The sequence below is a fragment of the Pithys albifrons genome, chromosome 11 (assembly GCF_047495875.1).
Source record: "Pithys albifrons albifrons isolate INPA30051 chromosome 11, PitAlb_v1, whole genome shotgun sequence".
Classification (NCBI taxonomy): Eukaryota; Metazoa; Chordata; class Aves; order Passeriformes; family Thamnophilidae; genus Pithys; species Pithys albifrons.
In genome coordinates this window covers 12,013,426-12,031,608 of record NC_092468.1, presented here as the reverse complement: position 1 = coordinate 12,031,608, position 18,183 = coordinate 12,013,426, and the positions used below count along the sequence as shown (strand labels likewise).

The following is an 18,183-nucleotide window of genomic DNA, read 5'->3' as shown; positions in this document are numbered from 1 at the left end:
CTTTTTTCAGTAGAAAAAGTTTCTCATTTTAAGACTTCAATTGAGAGATTTAATTTAAAGGAATAGAATTTTAAAATACACAAATTGTTCCTTCATTTGTCTTTGATTTAAAACATGAGACCAGTATTTACATTTTTCTTTATTCTGATCAATAGGCATAATTTATCATGTTGTCAGGGAAATCATAACTTCTTGTTTTTTCATCTGTGTAAAACAGCACAGATTTTACTGTTTCACTGTTGAAACAGTTTCCTTGTGTTAGTACTGGGGTTTGAGTTCTAACATAACCTGACTCTGCTGTGATCCCCTCCAAGGGGATGGAGCAGTTCCTCCCTGTGTAACAGAACAGAGGGAGGAACTGCTCCAGCCTCTTGGAAGGGATCAAGAGCAGCAATGAGAGTGTGGAGAAGGTGTTGGGGTGGAGAGTGGAGCTCCTGGTCCCTGAGCAGAGATGAAAACATCCCACATGAGAGCACAGAGCGGGTATTGTGGCAGCAGCTACACCTGTGGGGGAAGGCAGACTCAGCAATGAGCCCCAGCAAACACCTGCCTTGGGGGCTAGTGGTTGTCATGAAAGAATGGACAGGACAAAACTGGCACGTGAATGTAAAGATCTGACCTCTACCTCTGCTACCAAAAACCAGCCAAACACTGTGACTGTGGTTTGTCTTGGCTGCTGCTGTTCACACATTCTGTGCAATGACCTTCCCATCCAAAGACATCTCTAGCACTTCCTTTTTAACTTCTGACATTTGCAGTATAGAAAACAGACTTACTTTACAAGGCCTTGCTGAAGCACAGCTATTTCTGAGCTATATCAACTCCCTTACCTTTGGTCACATTGATAATCACAAGGCTCTTCCCTATTTGAAGTTACTATGGTTACAGCTGAACTGGAGCTGTGGGTTACACTGCTCTTGTTATTGATAAAATTGGATATTTATCAGAAAGAGCAGTTTCAAAGGATTTTGCGTGAAGAAGCACAATATACAAATACACACAATGCATTTCATATACTGTTATGTAAGACTTTATAAACGTAGGTTTAATTAAAATATTTGTATACTTTCTTCTTATTCACCACTAAATTAATCTATGAGTGGTGTGACATTAATAGGGAAAAGAGACTAGAACTTAAATTGGAATCTTTATTTTTAGACAAATACAGGAAATATAAGTTAGACTTCTCTCATCTTATTTTCTTCCCATTTGCTACTGCCCTCCTAAAAGAATTTATGTCCATGAGAAAGATATTAATAGTTCTGGTCAGAAGACTGAGGTACAATAATACCAGTGCTTTATATAATGATCTCATATATTTTCTGAGTTTCCTTATTATTTTTAACCATAACAGCAAAATAGCATTGGGTACAGTTAGCTTAGGTGTTGTAGTTTACTGATATTTCAGTCACAAATACTTTTAACAAGGATCAATAACAAGCCAATTTGTTTCTACATATGACAAAAGACACCTTTCAGAAAACAGCTCTGCAGACACTTGTTATGACTTGGGTACAATTACAATCACGTTAGGCTTAGCATCTAACAGATGTTACCCAAGTCCATGTAGTCAAGGAAGAAGTGCATCAGATTTCTGCTGGACAAGTACTGTGAAATTCTTAAATGCTTGACTATTTCCTGCTTCCAGTTTCTGAGTTTTTAAATGAAGGGCACAACCCTTTCTGGGTCAGCAGCTCTGATACATGTTACTTCCATTTGTGTCAGCTTTCTACTGCCACAAAAGGTATTTGTGCTCCCCCAATTACCTGTCTCTATCTCTGTCCTCCTATGCTTACACTGAAATAAGAGATGAAAACTTGCTGTGTAGTTTAATGAAAAGTAGTTTGGTATATTTATAATACTTATTATATCTAATGAATTATACAAGTCTCTGAGTAGTTCCCACACAAAACCCAAGCCATACTTACTGCCCCTCAGAAGAGTCTTCAGAAAGCCAGAGAGCCCATGTCAACTACAATGCAGGGATCTTTACTTAGATACTCAAGTTCTCATTGATTAGATAAGTTACTTTGGCACATGATTATTTTAAAATTGATTCCCTTGAGTTTTAAAGTCATCCATCAGACAAAACATGATGTGTCTACTTTGGACCTGATGACTATTCCTTGGGTGTTGTTCCATCCAGAGAGCAATTTAAATCAACTTTCTTCCACAGCAGAATCTCATGTCCCTTTTATCATGTCCGTTCAGACCTATACCCATAGATTCTCATTACTAATGAAGGCAAATATGATCTTGAGGAATTAACTAGATGGTGGTTGTCAAAACAAGGTGCAAATGTTTCCCTGAGCTCTTAAACAGGGTGGAGTGCCAAAGATTCTGCAGTTCTCTGTTGTTATGCACATCCTATTTACAATACTCATTAGTGAGTTGGCTAACGCAACATGGGGTGATTTTTAATGTATAATATTACCCTGAAAGAAGATTGCAAACACCTTGAAAGACACAATTAAAACTCAATATGACTCCTGTAATGACTTAAAATAGAGAAGGATAAACACACACTTAGAAAAAAACAACTTCATATATAGCAGATAAGGGAGCATTCACTTCTGAAATGGATTTCAAGTTTACAACCTGAAAATGAGTCACAAGTACCAATACATAGTGAAAAAAGGAAAACAGGATTTAATAACATGTTCTACAGCATCGTTTCATTCTATTTCTTGACAGCAGTTGTCAACTACAGTATTGGGATCTGGTTTTGGGCACTGTATTTCAAGGAAGATATGAGCTGATTAGAAGGCAAGAAATTCTTACTAAAGGGAGGAGATTGAAAGAAGTGAGTCAGTTTAGGGAGGAGATGTCTGAAATGAGTCTTTGAATAGGCAAAATGCTGCTGGAAAGAAAAACAGAATAAATGTGACAAATTTTAAGTGTCTCTTGAGGCTAGGAATGGAAATTACAGACTTGAAGAGCAAGAGGGGAGATTTAGGTTAGACATCATTCAGGAATAACTGCATTTAGAAAGTGTATGAATACCGAAGAGCAAGTTAGTCTCCTCTGGGCCTTGTGGAACCAGCACAGAGATCAGATAAAAATGTGTCAGCAGAGGTGTGGCTGAACCTTGCTGTGTCTTGGGCCAGACAAACACAGGGACAGAACATAGACCAAAATCCTTCAGTCAGGGACAGACAATGCTGTAAAGAAGATCCAATAACCTTCACTGAAAATGGAAAAACATTTTAAATAGAAGATACTTTCTGAGAACTGGATATACTGGGGAGTCTTTCCCAGAAGAGGAAATTAATGCATTAGTGTGTTGCTTTATTACTTTGCTTTCATTTGAAAATATTTTAAGTGACATTTTTGAGGTAGGGTTAGGAGAGAATGCAAGAGGAGAATGCAAGAAGAGAAAGCTGTTTAGTTAGGAGGCAAGAGGAATGTGTAGGCATCTGTCTAATTGGCTTGGCCTGCCGCACACACACCAGCTCTGATTACTGTTTACTTTTCCTTCTATCATTTTCACAGGGACTATTAATGAGAGCCCAAACTAATTAGCTAATAAGCAAAAGCTGAAAGTGGCAAATAGTTTCAGAAAGCAAGTCGGTTGTTATGCCAATGATATCAAAGAACAGGACACTAAACTGGGTCCACATTTAGCACATTAAGTCAGCATTGCTAATCAGGAAAAAACCTGAATATAGATGTTGGTGAACCAAGAAAATATCTTTTGTCAATAAAACCTCTTCCTACACCTTTGAGCTATTCTGAGGAAAGAACGCTTTTCTTAGTTTAAATTATAGCTGCAGTGGGAGTAGACGGGTGAGGTTACCAGGATGGTTAAATATAACTAGCTAATTTGAATACAGCTACATCAGCAAATGTTCAGCTACACACATCTCCTAAGTTGTCTTTTGTAGAATAACACTTCCAAAATTCTTCAAAGATAACACATCAACAGAGATCACTTTGACATAAAATCTCACAGGAGCACTGAAAATCTATTTGGGGTTTATAAACAGATTTTTAGATTACATAGATATTTAAGTGTCATTTAGAAGATCTTAGCAGTCATGATTTCAAATTCCCAAGAAATATTATTAAATCAAAGCATAATCAGCCATTCCTGTTTTCGTGTGTATTATCAGTCATGAGAATATAAATGTATATAATTTTCATTTCTAAAATGTCAGATGGGAATTGGACTCCTAATCTTTGGGATTCCTGGGCTGCGAGGACTGAGTCAATTGCACAATTATGTACTAGAATGAGCACCAGTGAAGCAGTGAGTTACCACGTAATTTTTAACCATACAAGTAATTGAGAGCCTTTACATTAAATTCTGTTTGAGAAGAGAAAGCTCTGCTTCACCCATGCAAAGAGAAAATAATACCAACACAGAACACAGATAGTCTTCTTCAGCTGGAGATTATGAAATGCCAGGTAGGTCTTGGGAAGGACCGTGATACCCTGTTTGCAGGTAGGAAAACTGAGGCATAACACAGATAAGGCCTAAGTTAATGTCTGTCGGACATAATTCCCTGAATATCAGCCAAACGTCTAAATGCCCCTGAGGACTGGTGGATGAAAGACTTGCACTTCAATTCAATACACTGGTTTTTCTCTATTACACTAGTAAACTAAAAATCAAATAGAGGATATAACACATGGAGAAGGGAGGAACTTAATTAATGACACACTGCAGGAAAAGGGTCACAGGTGTCAGACATGCTGACCTGGACAGGAGGGCTACATGACTGCACATGTGCTCCATCCAAGGAGAAGGTGGTTCAGGACAGGGTAAGTTACTGTGTGTGTTCTTCAGTGAACAAGCATAACAGAGGGATAAGTGTTGTTAAATCCTTCTAAACACAGGTAAACCACTACTCCTCACACACAAAACCCATGGCAAAGCCCATTTTTTCAGCACCCTTGTTTTTCTGTAGTCACAAGATCACAGACCCTTATGCACAGTGAAACATGCTGTGCCATTTTCATTTATGCATGATTCTCTATGTGAGAGAGAAAGCTTCTTCCTAACTCAGCTGAAGCACCAATACTCAGAGACTTGATGGATTTAAGGATCTTACACACTTCAGTTGATCCCTTTTTACTTACTGTTAACCACTTAGGCAATAAATAGGACTGGACTTCTCAAAATCCATACTCTAACATTGCTTTATTTCTTGAACTACCAGAGGAATATGAGAATAACAACTCACTTTGCTTTGTTTCCATACAGTGACAGTTCTTGCTATTTTCCATAATCTGCGTGTGGATACAGATTTGTACACTCTCCTGTTTGGAGAGAGTGTCCTAAACGATGCTGTGGCTATCGTGCTGACACAGTAAGTGCACCCCCTCCATTCCTGACTTGGCGAGATAATTACTAGCTTTACTTACTGATGTAGTTCCCACTGATAGAGTTTGAGCAGGCATAGATACAGCATTTGAATATTTTGTTACAGAGATGTAGTTTTTTAATTGTTCTTGGTTTATTGAACACTAGAATTCCAATATTGTTATTGGTAACTGTATCCAGAATGCAATTTTTACTTCATGTTCTTCAGCCTAGAAAGCAGTATATTCTGTAAAATGTGTAAATTTCATTTAATATGATTCCTTTTCTCATCTAAACAAGGTAAGTTATAAAAATAATCCTAAAGGAGCACCTGGGACATAGGGCAACTATAAAATTGTAGACAGGTTCTTTTTTATTCTTTGCAATCTTTTATTTTCCAAGATTAAAACCACAAAGTGGTACACAGCAGCTCAGCATACCTACTGCTGCCAATTGAAGCTGAGAGAGCTTCAGTTGATAACATTATCTTAAATTTATATAGAGTTTTTTTTTATTTTTGGGGAATCCTCAGACAGATCACAAATGATGGGCCAAAATGACACAAGTATGTGGTGTCCTAAAAACAGAGATGCTAAGTACATGATTAACAGGATCTCAACTCCACTCTACGTGCATTATATGATTCCCGAAGCTTTGCTAGAAATAAAAATAATCCTCTCAGATCATCTTAAAAGTAACAGAATTGCAAAGTCAAATTCAGTTCTCCAGCATGCTTGAAGATGCTTCACAGTAAGCCTCAGTTCAGTGCCACCTTTCTCCTTAAAACGTGGTCTCTTGAACTAGGATTTATCATATCTTTCAGAAAAGATAACTTTACAGATTTTGCAGTTGTTAAAAGACTGAGGTTTATATTTTGTTTGAAACCCCATGGAGTTATAATATTAGAACTACCAAAAAAAACCCCAAACAATGACAACAACCAGAACACGACCAAACTTGTTTCACAATTAAAGAAATAGTGAATACTTATTTAATTTATCTTTCTCCAATTATCAGTCTAGTTACATCCACCCACACTAAACTCCTCACATTGTTTTCAGAGTAAGAGTAATATCTTCAAACACTGTCAAGTGTCTTGAGCACAGCATTTCAGGGTTAGATATAGCATGGCTGTCACATCCAGTGACTGGGGCTGGAATGTGTCACTTAGGAGAGCATCTGGCACATGAGGAAATAAAATGCTCAAAAGGAAAACTATGCAAAGACCAGACAACTTGGTAGAGAGAACAGACAGAAAAGCATTAAAGTAGCCATTAGAATTGGAAAGAAGCATGTAGGTGACAGTAAGTCTGGGATTTTTTTCTCTCTCCCTTGGTGCTGTTTAATAGAGACCTAGACATTTGCAGCTCATTCAGTCTTCATCTGTTAGTGCAAGATTCCCAGACTGAGGAACAGTAAGGCCGTAATCAACTCAAGGGGACCCAGAGCGTTTTAAGTGTCTCTAGTTTTCAGTTGCTATGATGTTAAACCCCACAGATCTGTTCAAAGGTGAACTCAACTGCAAAGCAAATCTAGAAAGTACAATCAGACAGAACATGCTCCACGAGTTTCCAAACTCTACTCCTCACAGTACTCAGGTCTAGGTTATGAGCCTCAGCCTATCTCCTTCTCATGTTTTCTCTGCTGTACGTGGGAGATTACAGATCTTTACTGTAGAATCTCTTGTCACTGGAAAACTAATGTTTAGGGAGTTTTTGTATATTCAGTGTGACTGATACTTTGATTTCTGTAGTCATTTGCAGAGACTGAAGAGAATATGTGGCATCATCTGTTTCACATTTCACTATTCTGCACAAATACGTTTCTGAAATCTAATATGATCTTCCTTCCTTTAGCAATTGAAGTAAAGATATACTGTTAATAATGTCAGCCTCAGGTCATTAACACCCCACTAAACCAACCTGAGTTTAAATGAAGAATGCTATTTTTTTCTCTTTAACCCATACCATTCTTGTGTGCAAACACATGTTAATAATTACAGTAATAGAGGTCTATTTAAAAAGGTGTGAGAATAATGTTTACAAATCTGGAAAAGCAATAATAAGTGATTTAGGACACTACATAATGATAAGCAGAAAATAGAACAAGAAAATATCCGATGTCTTTCATTATCTAACAGAATAGGAAGGATAATGTCTGCAGGAGTGACTCACTGCAGGGAAGTCAGCAGAGAAAAGAGGGACAGCCCTTGTGGCAATTTGGCAAGGTGAGGGCAGTGTGGCTGGCTGCCAGCAAGGGGGTAGATGGAGCTTTCTCCTTTCCTTCAGCTTCTCCCTCCCACCACTCTTTTTCCTGCACTGTTTATCATTTAGTTTAAGGACAGCAGCAGGACCAGCTACCTGACATTTTCCTATGGATTTGTGTTGCCTCAACAGCGTGTACAGGCACTGTGGCCAATTGCCCTCAGAAGACACTGATCAAGGACACACATTTTCTGGGCCAGTTTAGCAGCTCTCCTCTGGCCATCCCTCCACACCAAACACCTGGGTGTTTGTGATAATTGCAAGAGTTCATTTATGCTGTGCTATTTTAAGATAATCCATGCAGGAGGGATCACTGTGACTCGAATTGACAGCAGTGGCTGCAGGAAGGCTAACAAGCTGTTGTGCATCTGGGAGAGCTCATACACACAAGGGCCTCTGGAAGCAAGGGCATCGTGGATGTGATGAGGATTTTCTGCTATAAAGTAACTTGCAGAGTTGCCTACAACTTTTCATTATGAGGATTAAAGTCTTCTTTTAATAAAAAGTTTTTGAGAATTCCCAAAGAAAATAAACATTTTGGAAGAAAACAAGTATTTAAATTGTTAAAATTAGTCATTTATGAGACTGTTTTAGATCAAGGATTCAAGATAGTTAAGAAAAGTAATAACAGAACCTTAGAAGACCATACTTACTAGATTAATACATTTCTGCTTTTACCCAAAAAATCCTGTGTGACTAATTCTGCCACAAATATTTCCTATATCCTTTGTTTTCCAGAAAATTAACTTCTCATCAATGTCCACTTTCTATGTCTATTCATATCATAAACTTTATATGTAGAAGTATTTTATATATGCTAACATTAAAACAAGCAAATAAGACATAGTCTTTATGATTACAGATTGTTTCCCTATCTGGAATTTAATTTTAGACAACAGATTATGGGAATCTTTTATGAAAAGATTGATCATACCTTCATATCTTTATTATATTTTATCGTACCTTTATTAAAATTTTAAAGAAAGAAATCATTCTCAGTTGTTCTTCAGATATTGTACTTCAACATCAAGAACTTTACGAGTTCATTCTGTATCTTCCAGAATGAAATATCATTTAAGGTTATGTTTCTTATATCATTGTATCATAATACGTGCTGCATGGAATTACTTCTTTTGCTTTCTTGGGGGTTGGTCTATGATGTTGTGAATATGTTGATAAAATATTTCAGATTATATCATTTTACCACTTAAAAAGTCCTCTAACTTCTGGGGTTTCCACTTCTTCAGCTTTCTTGCAAAAATACTAACAAAATTTTGCTTAACAAATGTTCCAGCACAGATAAAGCTCTTCTCTTAGCTTAAATTTAACCTGACATCCAGTTCCCTGAACACATAAAGCAGCAGCTTGTTTAGCTGTGGATAGGTGTAGGCAAGCATGCCATAGGATGTGCCCCTCAAGGTGATCTGTTTCATGCAAAGATTTCAGCCCCAGGAACGTTCATCATTGCTAAGGTTTGTAGATGAAGCCTTAGATACAAATAGAGTGAGCTGGCTGTGTGCTTTGGCACTTATGAGCTGTGGACTTCATTCTAGAGATCAAAACTGAGAAGGACCTCAGTAACTTCAGCTGGAGTTGTGTGTGTGAAGGTCTGGCTGAAAATTAATAATCTATGGTTACTTTTGAACAAAAAATATTAACCTTCTGTTTCATTTTCATTCCTTTTCCATTGGTCTGTCTTCATACACTACATCTATCACTGTTGAAGAAAACATCTGCATATATTTTGAGTGCACTTGCTGGAGTCTTGGACTTGGCACAATTTTTGCACATTTGCGGGGAAATTTGATGAAGAAAGTGTGGAAGTTGTAGAAAAAGCACTGAATAGCTCAAGATGTGACTGTAAAGTAGCTCAAGATGTCATTAGCATTGAGACAGTATATTTAGCAGAGCTATTTCATTCTTCTCATGCTGAGTGCTCTGTGAGTGCAGGATGTGGAAAGCCGTAATGAATACTGATGTGTGTTCCCTGCTAACAAATTATTTGAGAGAACATTACACGAGAGATGTTTCCATTGTAGCCAATGTCAGGTGCCTCTGAATCATTATTATGCGAAAGAAACGACTTCATTTCTCTGCTGGCTCAGGACCTTTGCTCAGGGCCGGGTGGGTTTCACCCCTGCCCACACGAGGAGACAGCGGAAGTTCCGCAGCATCAGGGACATCAGGGACATCGGCATCGGCCGTGCCATCACTGCGATTGAACAGGGGGGTGGCAGCCAGGGGACACAGCACACCTGACACTGTGACATGATTCCACAAAGTTCACTAATGCCAATTAGCAAAATTTAGGGGACATAAGGCCCAGGTTTTGGCACAGCCAGGCTGTGAGGCTCCCTTTGCAAAAATCTAGGACCAACACCAAAAGACTAAACTTTGAGAACTCTGTAAGAACTGGAGGTGCAATGGATCCTCTTAGTACATAATCTGGTGCTGATAAGAACAGTAACTGTTGGTGAGATGCATATTTCCAATGATGCTTTCGGTAGAAATATTGTTTCAGGAATTCAGTGAGCCTCTATTTGCCAGATAAGATAGTTTGGAATAAATATGCAATGTTCCTTTTTTTGTTGTTTTTTATTCTTTAAAAAATCTGTGCTGGTAGAAGAGCCTGCTACACACTTCTACATAAAAAGCTTCTATGGATTTGTTCAAAGATTTACCAAGCAGTTTAGCACAACGACAAAATTTCATTTTCCAAAGTTCTTGGAATATAATTTTTCTCTAACAATAGTTGTATTTCAAATCCATATTTCATGATCTAGCTACAGCAGACGACACCATTTCTGTGCCTGATAAATTAACTATCCATAGAATCCAGATCTCTTTTTTTATAGTTTATGTGGCTTAAAATTTGCAATAAACAGTTTCATTTTGCTTTTGTCTTTCTTCTTTAGTATATACAAAACTTATTCACTACAGTAGAATAAAGTATAAAGAAGAAACTGTAATTATTTCATGTGTTTGTGATAACAGGAATAGTATTGAGGAGGAAAGGGTGAGGGCAAATCAATAAAAGCAATGGTCAGCTTTACTATGCCCAGTGAGGAAAAACCTTGTAAAATTAGTTTCATGGCTCCTCTTGAATGTTTCCAGGATGAACATATACCAACTCAGATCATAGCATACCTCTTCTTCTCTTCCTTGCTTAAGAAATACTTTCATTCTAGTCTAGTAGTACCTTGTGCAAGTTAATACCATGTTCAAACCATTCTTTCTTGGCAGAAAATCTGCTGGAAGTTTGTAGGGGGCTTTCTAAAGATGACAAAGGCAACTTAAACAAATGTATTAAAAACCAGTATCTGTTTCCAAGGGAAATAACTCAGAAACCACAGTTCAGCTCAGTGTGTGCTGAGCACCCTCTAAGGCTGTATCTTCTCAGACAATGATTCCTATAATTATCTTAGGAAAACAGTAGAATTCCTTCTGACACACTGGTGATTCTTACTGGTAGGCACAGTCATCATATTACCAATTTCAGTACCATTTACATCTCTTCAAAATATAAGAAACTCTTTTGATGTAATGGACCTGAAATAAAAGATGAATATGGACCTTTAAACCTTTCCGGTTTTAGGTATCTGTTTACCTGTACTGTTATTACTTCAGTGGGTTTAATTCTGTTATTATGTCATTGAACTTGAAGTTGCTTTACACAGGAGGCAAATGTAATCAGAGACGGAAGAAATAGGCATTTGACAAATATAGTTACAAATATAGGTACAAATATTCAGTCTATGTTTCATGTGGTCATTGGCCCAGTAAGGCAACTGTCCATTATCTACAAGTGTTACTTTCCTACTTTTCGCAATTTCTGATTATTATTCCTTGTTTATTATATATTAAAATCAGTAGTTCTATAAAGAACAAGAAAAGATATTGTAACTACACTGCTGAATAATTAAGCTGGGAGCTGGGACTTGCAGGAAGTAATATTGGCTTTGAAAGCTATGATGGGTATCTTCTTGTTGCATATCTCAGTAGATGTGAAGCTTCCTTTATGGTTATATTATTCTTTTTTCTTTTGTCATGGACTGTCTCTAATTTGGATCCTTTGCCCTTCTGTTTTTGGAGCATTATTCTGTATAGATTTTGCCACACTTTGATCCCTCAGCACATTGAATAACAAATTTTGCAGAGGAAAGATAGCTGAATGTTCTCATATTTTTCCCTCAAACTGCTGTTATAGTCAGAAAGTGTCCTTTAAAAGGGATGTTGGGGGCTTCCATATGTGTATCTCAAAACCTTTTGTATCATGTGTAGCAATTAAGAAATAAGGAGTTTGTTTCAGTTTCCTCCCCACCTGTAGGTAACTGGGAATTCATTCAGTCTAAGAACACAGTGAATTCTGTCAGCCTGAATCCCAAAGCTCATGCTAAGATTTGTTAGGCACTGTTAGTAAATGGCAAAAAATATCATTGCATCAGTATTGAGCAGTCAATATGAAAAAAATAATGTTTTTTTTCTCAGTTGCCCTTCTATTTTTAGCCATTTTGCTAGCCCTGCATTCTTGCAATGTCTTAGTGTCTTTTACCTTACAATCTCAGCCACTGGAGTGAAAAAGAAACTCATCTGAGTTCTATTTATTTTCAGCACAAATCTGAGTGCAGGCAAGGTGTAATTCACACATCCTGGGTGTACCAGTACATAAGAAATAGTGTAAAAAAACCACCTTTATCCATAAGTGGGCCCTTTGTGCATACAACTAAAAGCTTTAGTGTACCTACACATAAAACTCTTCAGCTTAGGTGACTCTTTTTCAAAAGCATAAAAGCCTCATTCCTCGCCAGCTACTGAACAAAGCTGCACAGAGCGACACTTGCAGCCAAGGAAGAAAAGAGGGAAATAGAAGCACTGTGCCATCAAACACATGACAAAAAGGTAAGAAGTATCAACACATGCAGCATTTCCTTGCTTAAAGAAAAGAGATTTCCAAGTCTGGGAAGAGATGGTGAAAAGGAGATGAAAGAGAAAGTAAGAAAATGAATGAGCTGTTGAAAGCAATAAATGGACATTGTGAAGCCATGGCTAGGGAAAAGAGGCAGGAGTGAGAAAAGACAAGACATGGTCAGAAACAAGGATAAGGCACATTGTGTAACTACAGATCCAGATCGTGACAGTGATACATAAACCTTTAACTATGAGCCTTTGGAGGGAAGAAAACTTGCTTACTCATAGGGATGCAGAGGAAAACCTGATTATTTTTCTCTGATGCAATTTTACAGGTTTACGTTGATTTTTTGTGAATGTCTCTGTTGAAATCCTTAAGTAGAACATCAAAATCTGCTCCTGAACTGTAAAGAAACTGGCAAGAAAATAGGAATTAGGCTAGCCAGTTTTAATGAGTGATATGCTGCAATCAGATAGTGACTCTGAATTCAGAAAACAAATGAGATTCTGTCAGAAATACAGGGGGTTGCCCCCAGACACTTTCTCTGTAGCTGTCTTTACGTTACTAGTTTGGCAGCCCTGCAGGAACTGAGGCCTGTCTGAGCTCAGTTTGAGCAATGGCAAGCATTGATAGGGGCTGCCTTTGCAAAACCTGACCTATAAATCACAGCTCAAAGTGAGACCAGCACTGGAACCCAACAGGCATAAGGAGACTTGCTCCATGCTACTGACTTGCATGACCTTGAACCCTTGTCAAAGACTTGGGGATTTCAGTGCCTGTGAGCTACAATTCTGGGCAAATGACTAACTGGATCTGTGGATACAGACCTTGCATCATTCCAGATAAATACTATTTATAATTTTATTCCCACAAAGATTCCTGAGGAGGGTTGTCTGTAACATTGTGGAAGAGAATAAAACAGAATCACCTGAAAACCTGAAAGCAAGGAAAATGCTGGATGGAAGCTCAGCCCAAACATTTCATTTACTGGTTCCCCTTTGCCAAGATGAGTTTGGCTACTATTCCCAATACTGTTGGAAAGGCTTATATACCAGGCAGCCATGCAGCCAGCCAAATAACAGAGTAATTTATAAATTAATAGAGCGAGGAGTTAATTGTGCAACAAGTTAGTGAGTGATTTTAAAAGGTGGATGAGGAATTCTTTCCCTCTATTATTTCTATAATAATGAAATTATGGTTGTCCATCTGCTCTTTTTACCTTTGAGGAAGGGTTTAGTCCCAGCTTATTTTGCTGATGATAATTAGAGTTTCACGTCACTGACCATCTGGAACAGGAGATGTGAGCACTGGGAAACTAACCAAACTTGCTATTAGCAGGAACTTTAAAAGAGCTTCTTTCCCAGATTAGAGGAAATCCCACATAAAATATTTGTGTCCTTTTTTAATAAAACTTACTTTCTTTTTTCTCCATAAGCCTTACAGTACAGACCAGTTATGCTTAAATCAGGGGGAAAAGTGCTATTGAATTTCTGTAATACCTGTTAAACCTGGAATTTCAGTATGAAAATGGAATCTTGGAACAGAATGTTTTCAGGAGGTGGTTCTCAGTATTATATTTTTTTCCCATTTCATATTTCATATCCCTTTTTCCAATATTAGCACCGCATTAAAATTTTACTCAGTATGTAGTTATGCACACGAAAAGTCTTACTTGCTGCTGTGTTGGGCCTGGCTGAGCTTGAGTCCACTCTCCCCAGGGCAGCCCTCCCAGTGCTGTGCTTTCCAGCGGGAGCTGGAGAGGTGTTGGTAACACACTGAGGCTTTGGCTATAGCTGGGCAGAGTTGGCACAGCATCAGCACTGTCTCTGCAGCATCCTCCCCCTCCACTGCAGGTGGGCACAGGCTTGGGAGAGCACACAGTCAGGACAGCCGCCCCAAACTGACCAAAGGGAGATTCCATACCATATGGCATGTGCTCAGCAATAACAGCTGAGAGAAAGCATGAAGGGGCAGGGGAGTAATTTGTCACCGTGCTTATCTTCTAGAGCAACTGCTACACGTACTTGCCACAGATACACATGTCCTACCTCCTGGGAAGTGGCTGTCCATCACCTGCTGAAGGGAAGTAGAGAGTAAATCTTTGGGGGTTTTTTTGCTTCTACCCACAACTTTTGCTTTATTAATCTGCCTTTACCTTCACCCATGAGTTTTTTCCTATCCTATTTTCTTCCCCCTGTCCCATCCTGCTGAGGAGGGAAGTGAGAGAACGGCTGTGTGGGCACCTGTCCTCCAGGTCAACCCACCACAGCTACCTCATTGGCTCTGGTTTGTTTGTACAATTTATTTGAATAGGCAGCCTTCAGATGCATTTTACTAAGCTAGAATATATTTCTGTGAGGAATGTTATAGATATTGCCCTCAGGGATGTATGAAAATGTAGCTTAGCTCAAATCAGCTGGGAATGTCTGTACTTGTCACACCCAATCAAATCAGACTGGCTGCAGGTATCTCTGTCCACTTACACACAAACAGACTGATAAGACTGAAGCTTAGAATTAAGAACGCTGCTTGCAGTCCTTGCAAATCACATCTAAGGGGCAATTATTTAGCCACATTTTCTGTACAAATGACTGAATTGGCATCAAAGCTTCTTCATTTCAAAGATTTCTATTGGGAATTCTTCAGAACTGAAGTACAGCCTGGTACAAGTCAGCTTGTTTTGTGAGCTCTTCCAGATGTTTTTTTCTTATCCAAATAACCATTTTCTAGTGAATAAGACAGATTTTTCTGAAAGCAAGATAATTTCATACAGAGTCTAATTCTACTTATAGAGACAACTCCCTTTCAGTTTAAAGTGATAGTATGATACTATTTCCCTTGAAGTGTTCCAAAAGAAAGCTCATTTAATCCTCTCTGGATGAGATACTGCACATAAGAGTCTGTCTGGTTCTTGCAGTAGAACAACATATTTTTCAAGTCTCCTGGCAAGGAAGACAGAGGAGGAGTGTGTATGAGGAAGGTGACTGAGAGCTTGCCATTTCATTTGCTGGGTACCCACCAATACCTATTCACTGCTCAAATCCTTTCCAAAAATACAGTATTGAAGGGCACAGCTATCTCAAAGAGACAGAGAATTTGTGGCAACGGGATAAACTCCATAAAAAGTCTGATATTCACTGGAGATCACGTTGTGATTATGTGGAAGAACTTGTTCCTAAAATGGTCTGCATGTTTTCAGTGGCTGCCCAGGAACACTAGAAAAGACTGAAGTCTCTTGTGATCCCTCTGTGAACCCCTCTAGAAACTATATGCTACAGTGCAATTGGAATGTCATCACTCCAACCTGCTCTAAGCCTTTTTTGTTTTAACTAACAGCAGTATAAGGTAAACTGCTTCCCACTGCAAGCCTTGGTCTTTTAAGACTCAAATTCTTAAGCTACTGAGTCTGTTAAAACTGACATAATTCTCGATGGAATTCTTTTGTATGTGCATATATATATATATATGCACTTCTGTGTGTATGGGGAATTATCCATAAAGTACATTAAGATAATATCAATGTTATCAAGTACTCAAAAGTTACATAATGCCCCAAAATGTGTTGAGAGGCACCTTTTGTAAACATCTTAATCAAATATTATTTTTCTTTCTTTTTTCATACACAGACACACACCCCACTCCCCCCCTCTATACTCAAGGCATTATTTTCACTGTGCATGTTTCACCTTTTGGATTGAGAACTTTAAAGTTTTCAGGATATGCTTTTGTCACTTGAGCAAAGAGAATAATTGATAACAGCAGCATACAGCTGCCTTCCTTCAGTGCCAGGCATGGCAGGAGAGGCTGCATTCCTCTTGCTACTGCATTTCACAACTACTTAAATTATGAGACTCAGCAAATTTCTATTCTTAGGATGCGTTCTAATGGTTATAGAGCTCCACTCTCTCATTGTTTCTGCCTGCTTTTGTATTAGTCTGAATCTTATTCCTTCTCTCTCTTTTATCTTTTCACAAGCCCAGGGTCACCATCTCTGTCTTGCTCCACCCATTCCTCTGAATTTCATTACCTCCTCCACTTCTGCTGCCGCAGTCACCAGTCCTCAGGTCTTCCATCTAAGATGGAAAGAAATTATTTCTAGAGATAAACTGGGACTGTAAACTCTTAAGCCAATCTCCTGCATTCCCTAAAGCCAAGGGATAGCCCGTCTTCATTTTCTGCTACACACACCTCCTCGTTATCCCTCTGGACTACACTGAGACAAACAGAGGAGGTGCTGAGGGCAAGAGAGAGCTGTGTGCTGGTCAGTTCTGAAAGCTGGGCACACAGCAGCTGGCAGAGCTGGGGGAGCAGCAATTGCAGGGTAAAAACATACTTATGTTTTAGATGGCACAGGCCTAAGACAGGAGATCTGAGATTTTTAGTTGATGAAGTTTATCAGATCTCCATTGAGATTTGTCAACTAAACGTTTCAGTAACCTTAAAAATTTGCACAGTTTTGCCACATTTTCACTAGGTGAAAGATGTGTAAGTAACAGATGGGTAATTTCCTCCTTCCTCCCATTAGAAATGACAGGTCTGAATTTCAAAGTGGTACAGTGAGAAAGCTTTGTAATTACATGGCTGCAAGATTTCTGTCCAAGATAAGCACAAATGTGTTCTCTCTATACTGGATCTGCAAAATATCAAAAAGAGAAGAAAAAAAAGGTCTTCTTGGAAATTGCAAATGCAACGTGAAAGTGTAGCTTCAATGGTGGCATTTTGGCAAAGTCACAAGCCATAATTGAAAGACAGGAAACACTGAGGGCAGCAGTTGTGCAAGTGGCCCTGAGAGAGGCCAGTGTGACAATGCTTGTTCCTTTCTACTATGTTTAGGACAATGGGACCTATGAATATTCCCTGTAAAAACCATTGAACCAAAGAAAGAAATCCATGCTTGTTATCAGTTTGCTCTTAATGCATTTGGTACTTTGATTTTCCCAACTAATTACTAATCACCTACATATTCTGAATGTAATATGCATATGTGTATGTTGTTTCGATTCCTAAAGAAATTTCACCACTTTTCTAGGGAGAGCTAGTGGCATTAGATTTTGGATTTTGAAAGGGAAGGTTTAAATATGATTAAAACTTTGAACAAAGTAGCATCCCATTGAATTAATCAATCCATTGAATTAACTGATACTCATATTTTTTCCTTAGTAATTTCTCTTACAAAACCTCACAAAAATTAAATAGTTTTCATTTATATCCCCATTCATTTAATGTTTACTTTATTTTGACTTAAAAAAATCAAACCGTTCTTTCTTTCTACATTGTTCTACTGATCTGTAGCAAGCACAGCAGAGGATAGTGAGAGAAATGAGAATCATAAAGTGCCTACCAGGCTGCTGTGCCCTGACTCAGGCACACTGGGAGAGGGTTACAGCTGCATGAAAATATTCTTGAAGAAACTGTTTCAACCTCCTGAACTGTTTAACAGCATACATCTTCTTTATTACAATATCTTTATTCCTACAGAGTTATGCTAAAGGTATTTGTAAACTCTCATTTGAGGATGTTCAGTTTTACATTCTATTTCTAGTGTTAGCAGGATTTAGCCCATAACTACAAGAGTGTTTTCATTGTGCAGTGATAGAGTGAGGTGAATGCAAAAGTTTCTGAGCCAAGACTCCTACATTCTAGTAATTATGAGGGTAATGAAGCTACTCAGAATTATTTTCATCTCATTAATAGCTGTGTTTAAG

The 18,183-nt window shown here is 38.3% G+C and overlaps 1 protein-coding gene across 1 annotated transcript in view; it reads left to right on the top strand.

Annotated features, from left to right (window-relative positions):
• Nucleotides 1–18,183, top strand: part of SLC9A9 (solute carrier family 9 member A9) — a 164,962-nt gene that overhangs the window by 31,980 nt on the left and 114,799 nt on the right. Inside the window, 1 exon segment of the mRNA XM_071566866.1 lies at nucleotides 5,207–5,312. Coding sequence (XP_071422967.1) covers nucleotides 5,207–5,312 — 106 coding nt within the window.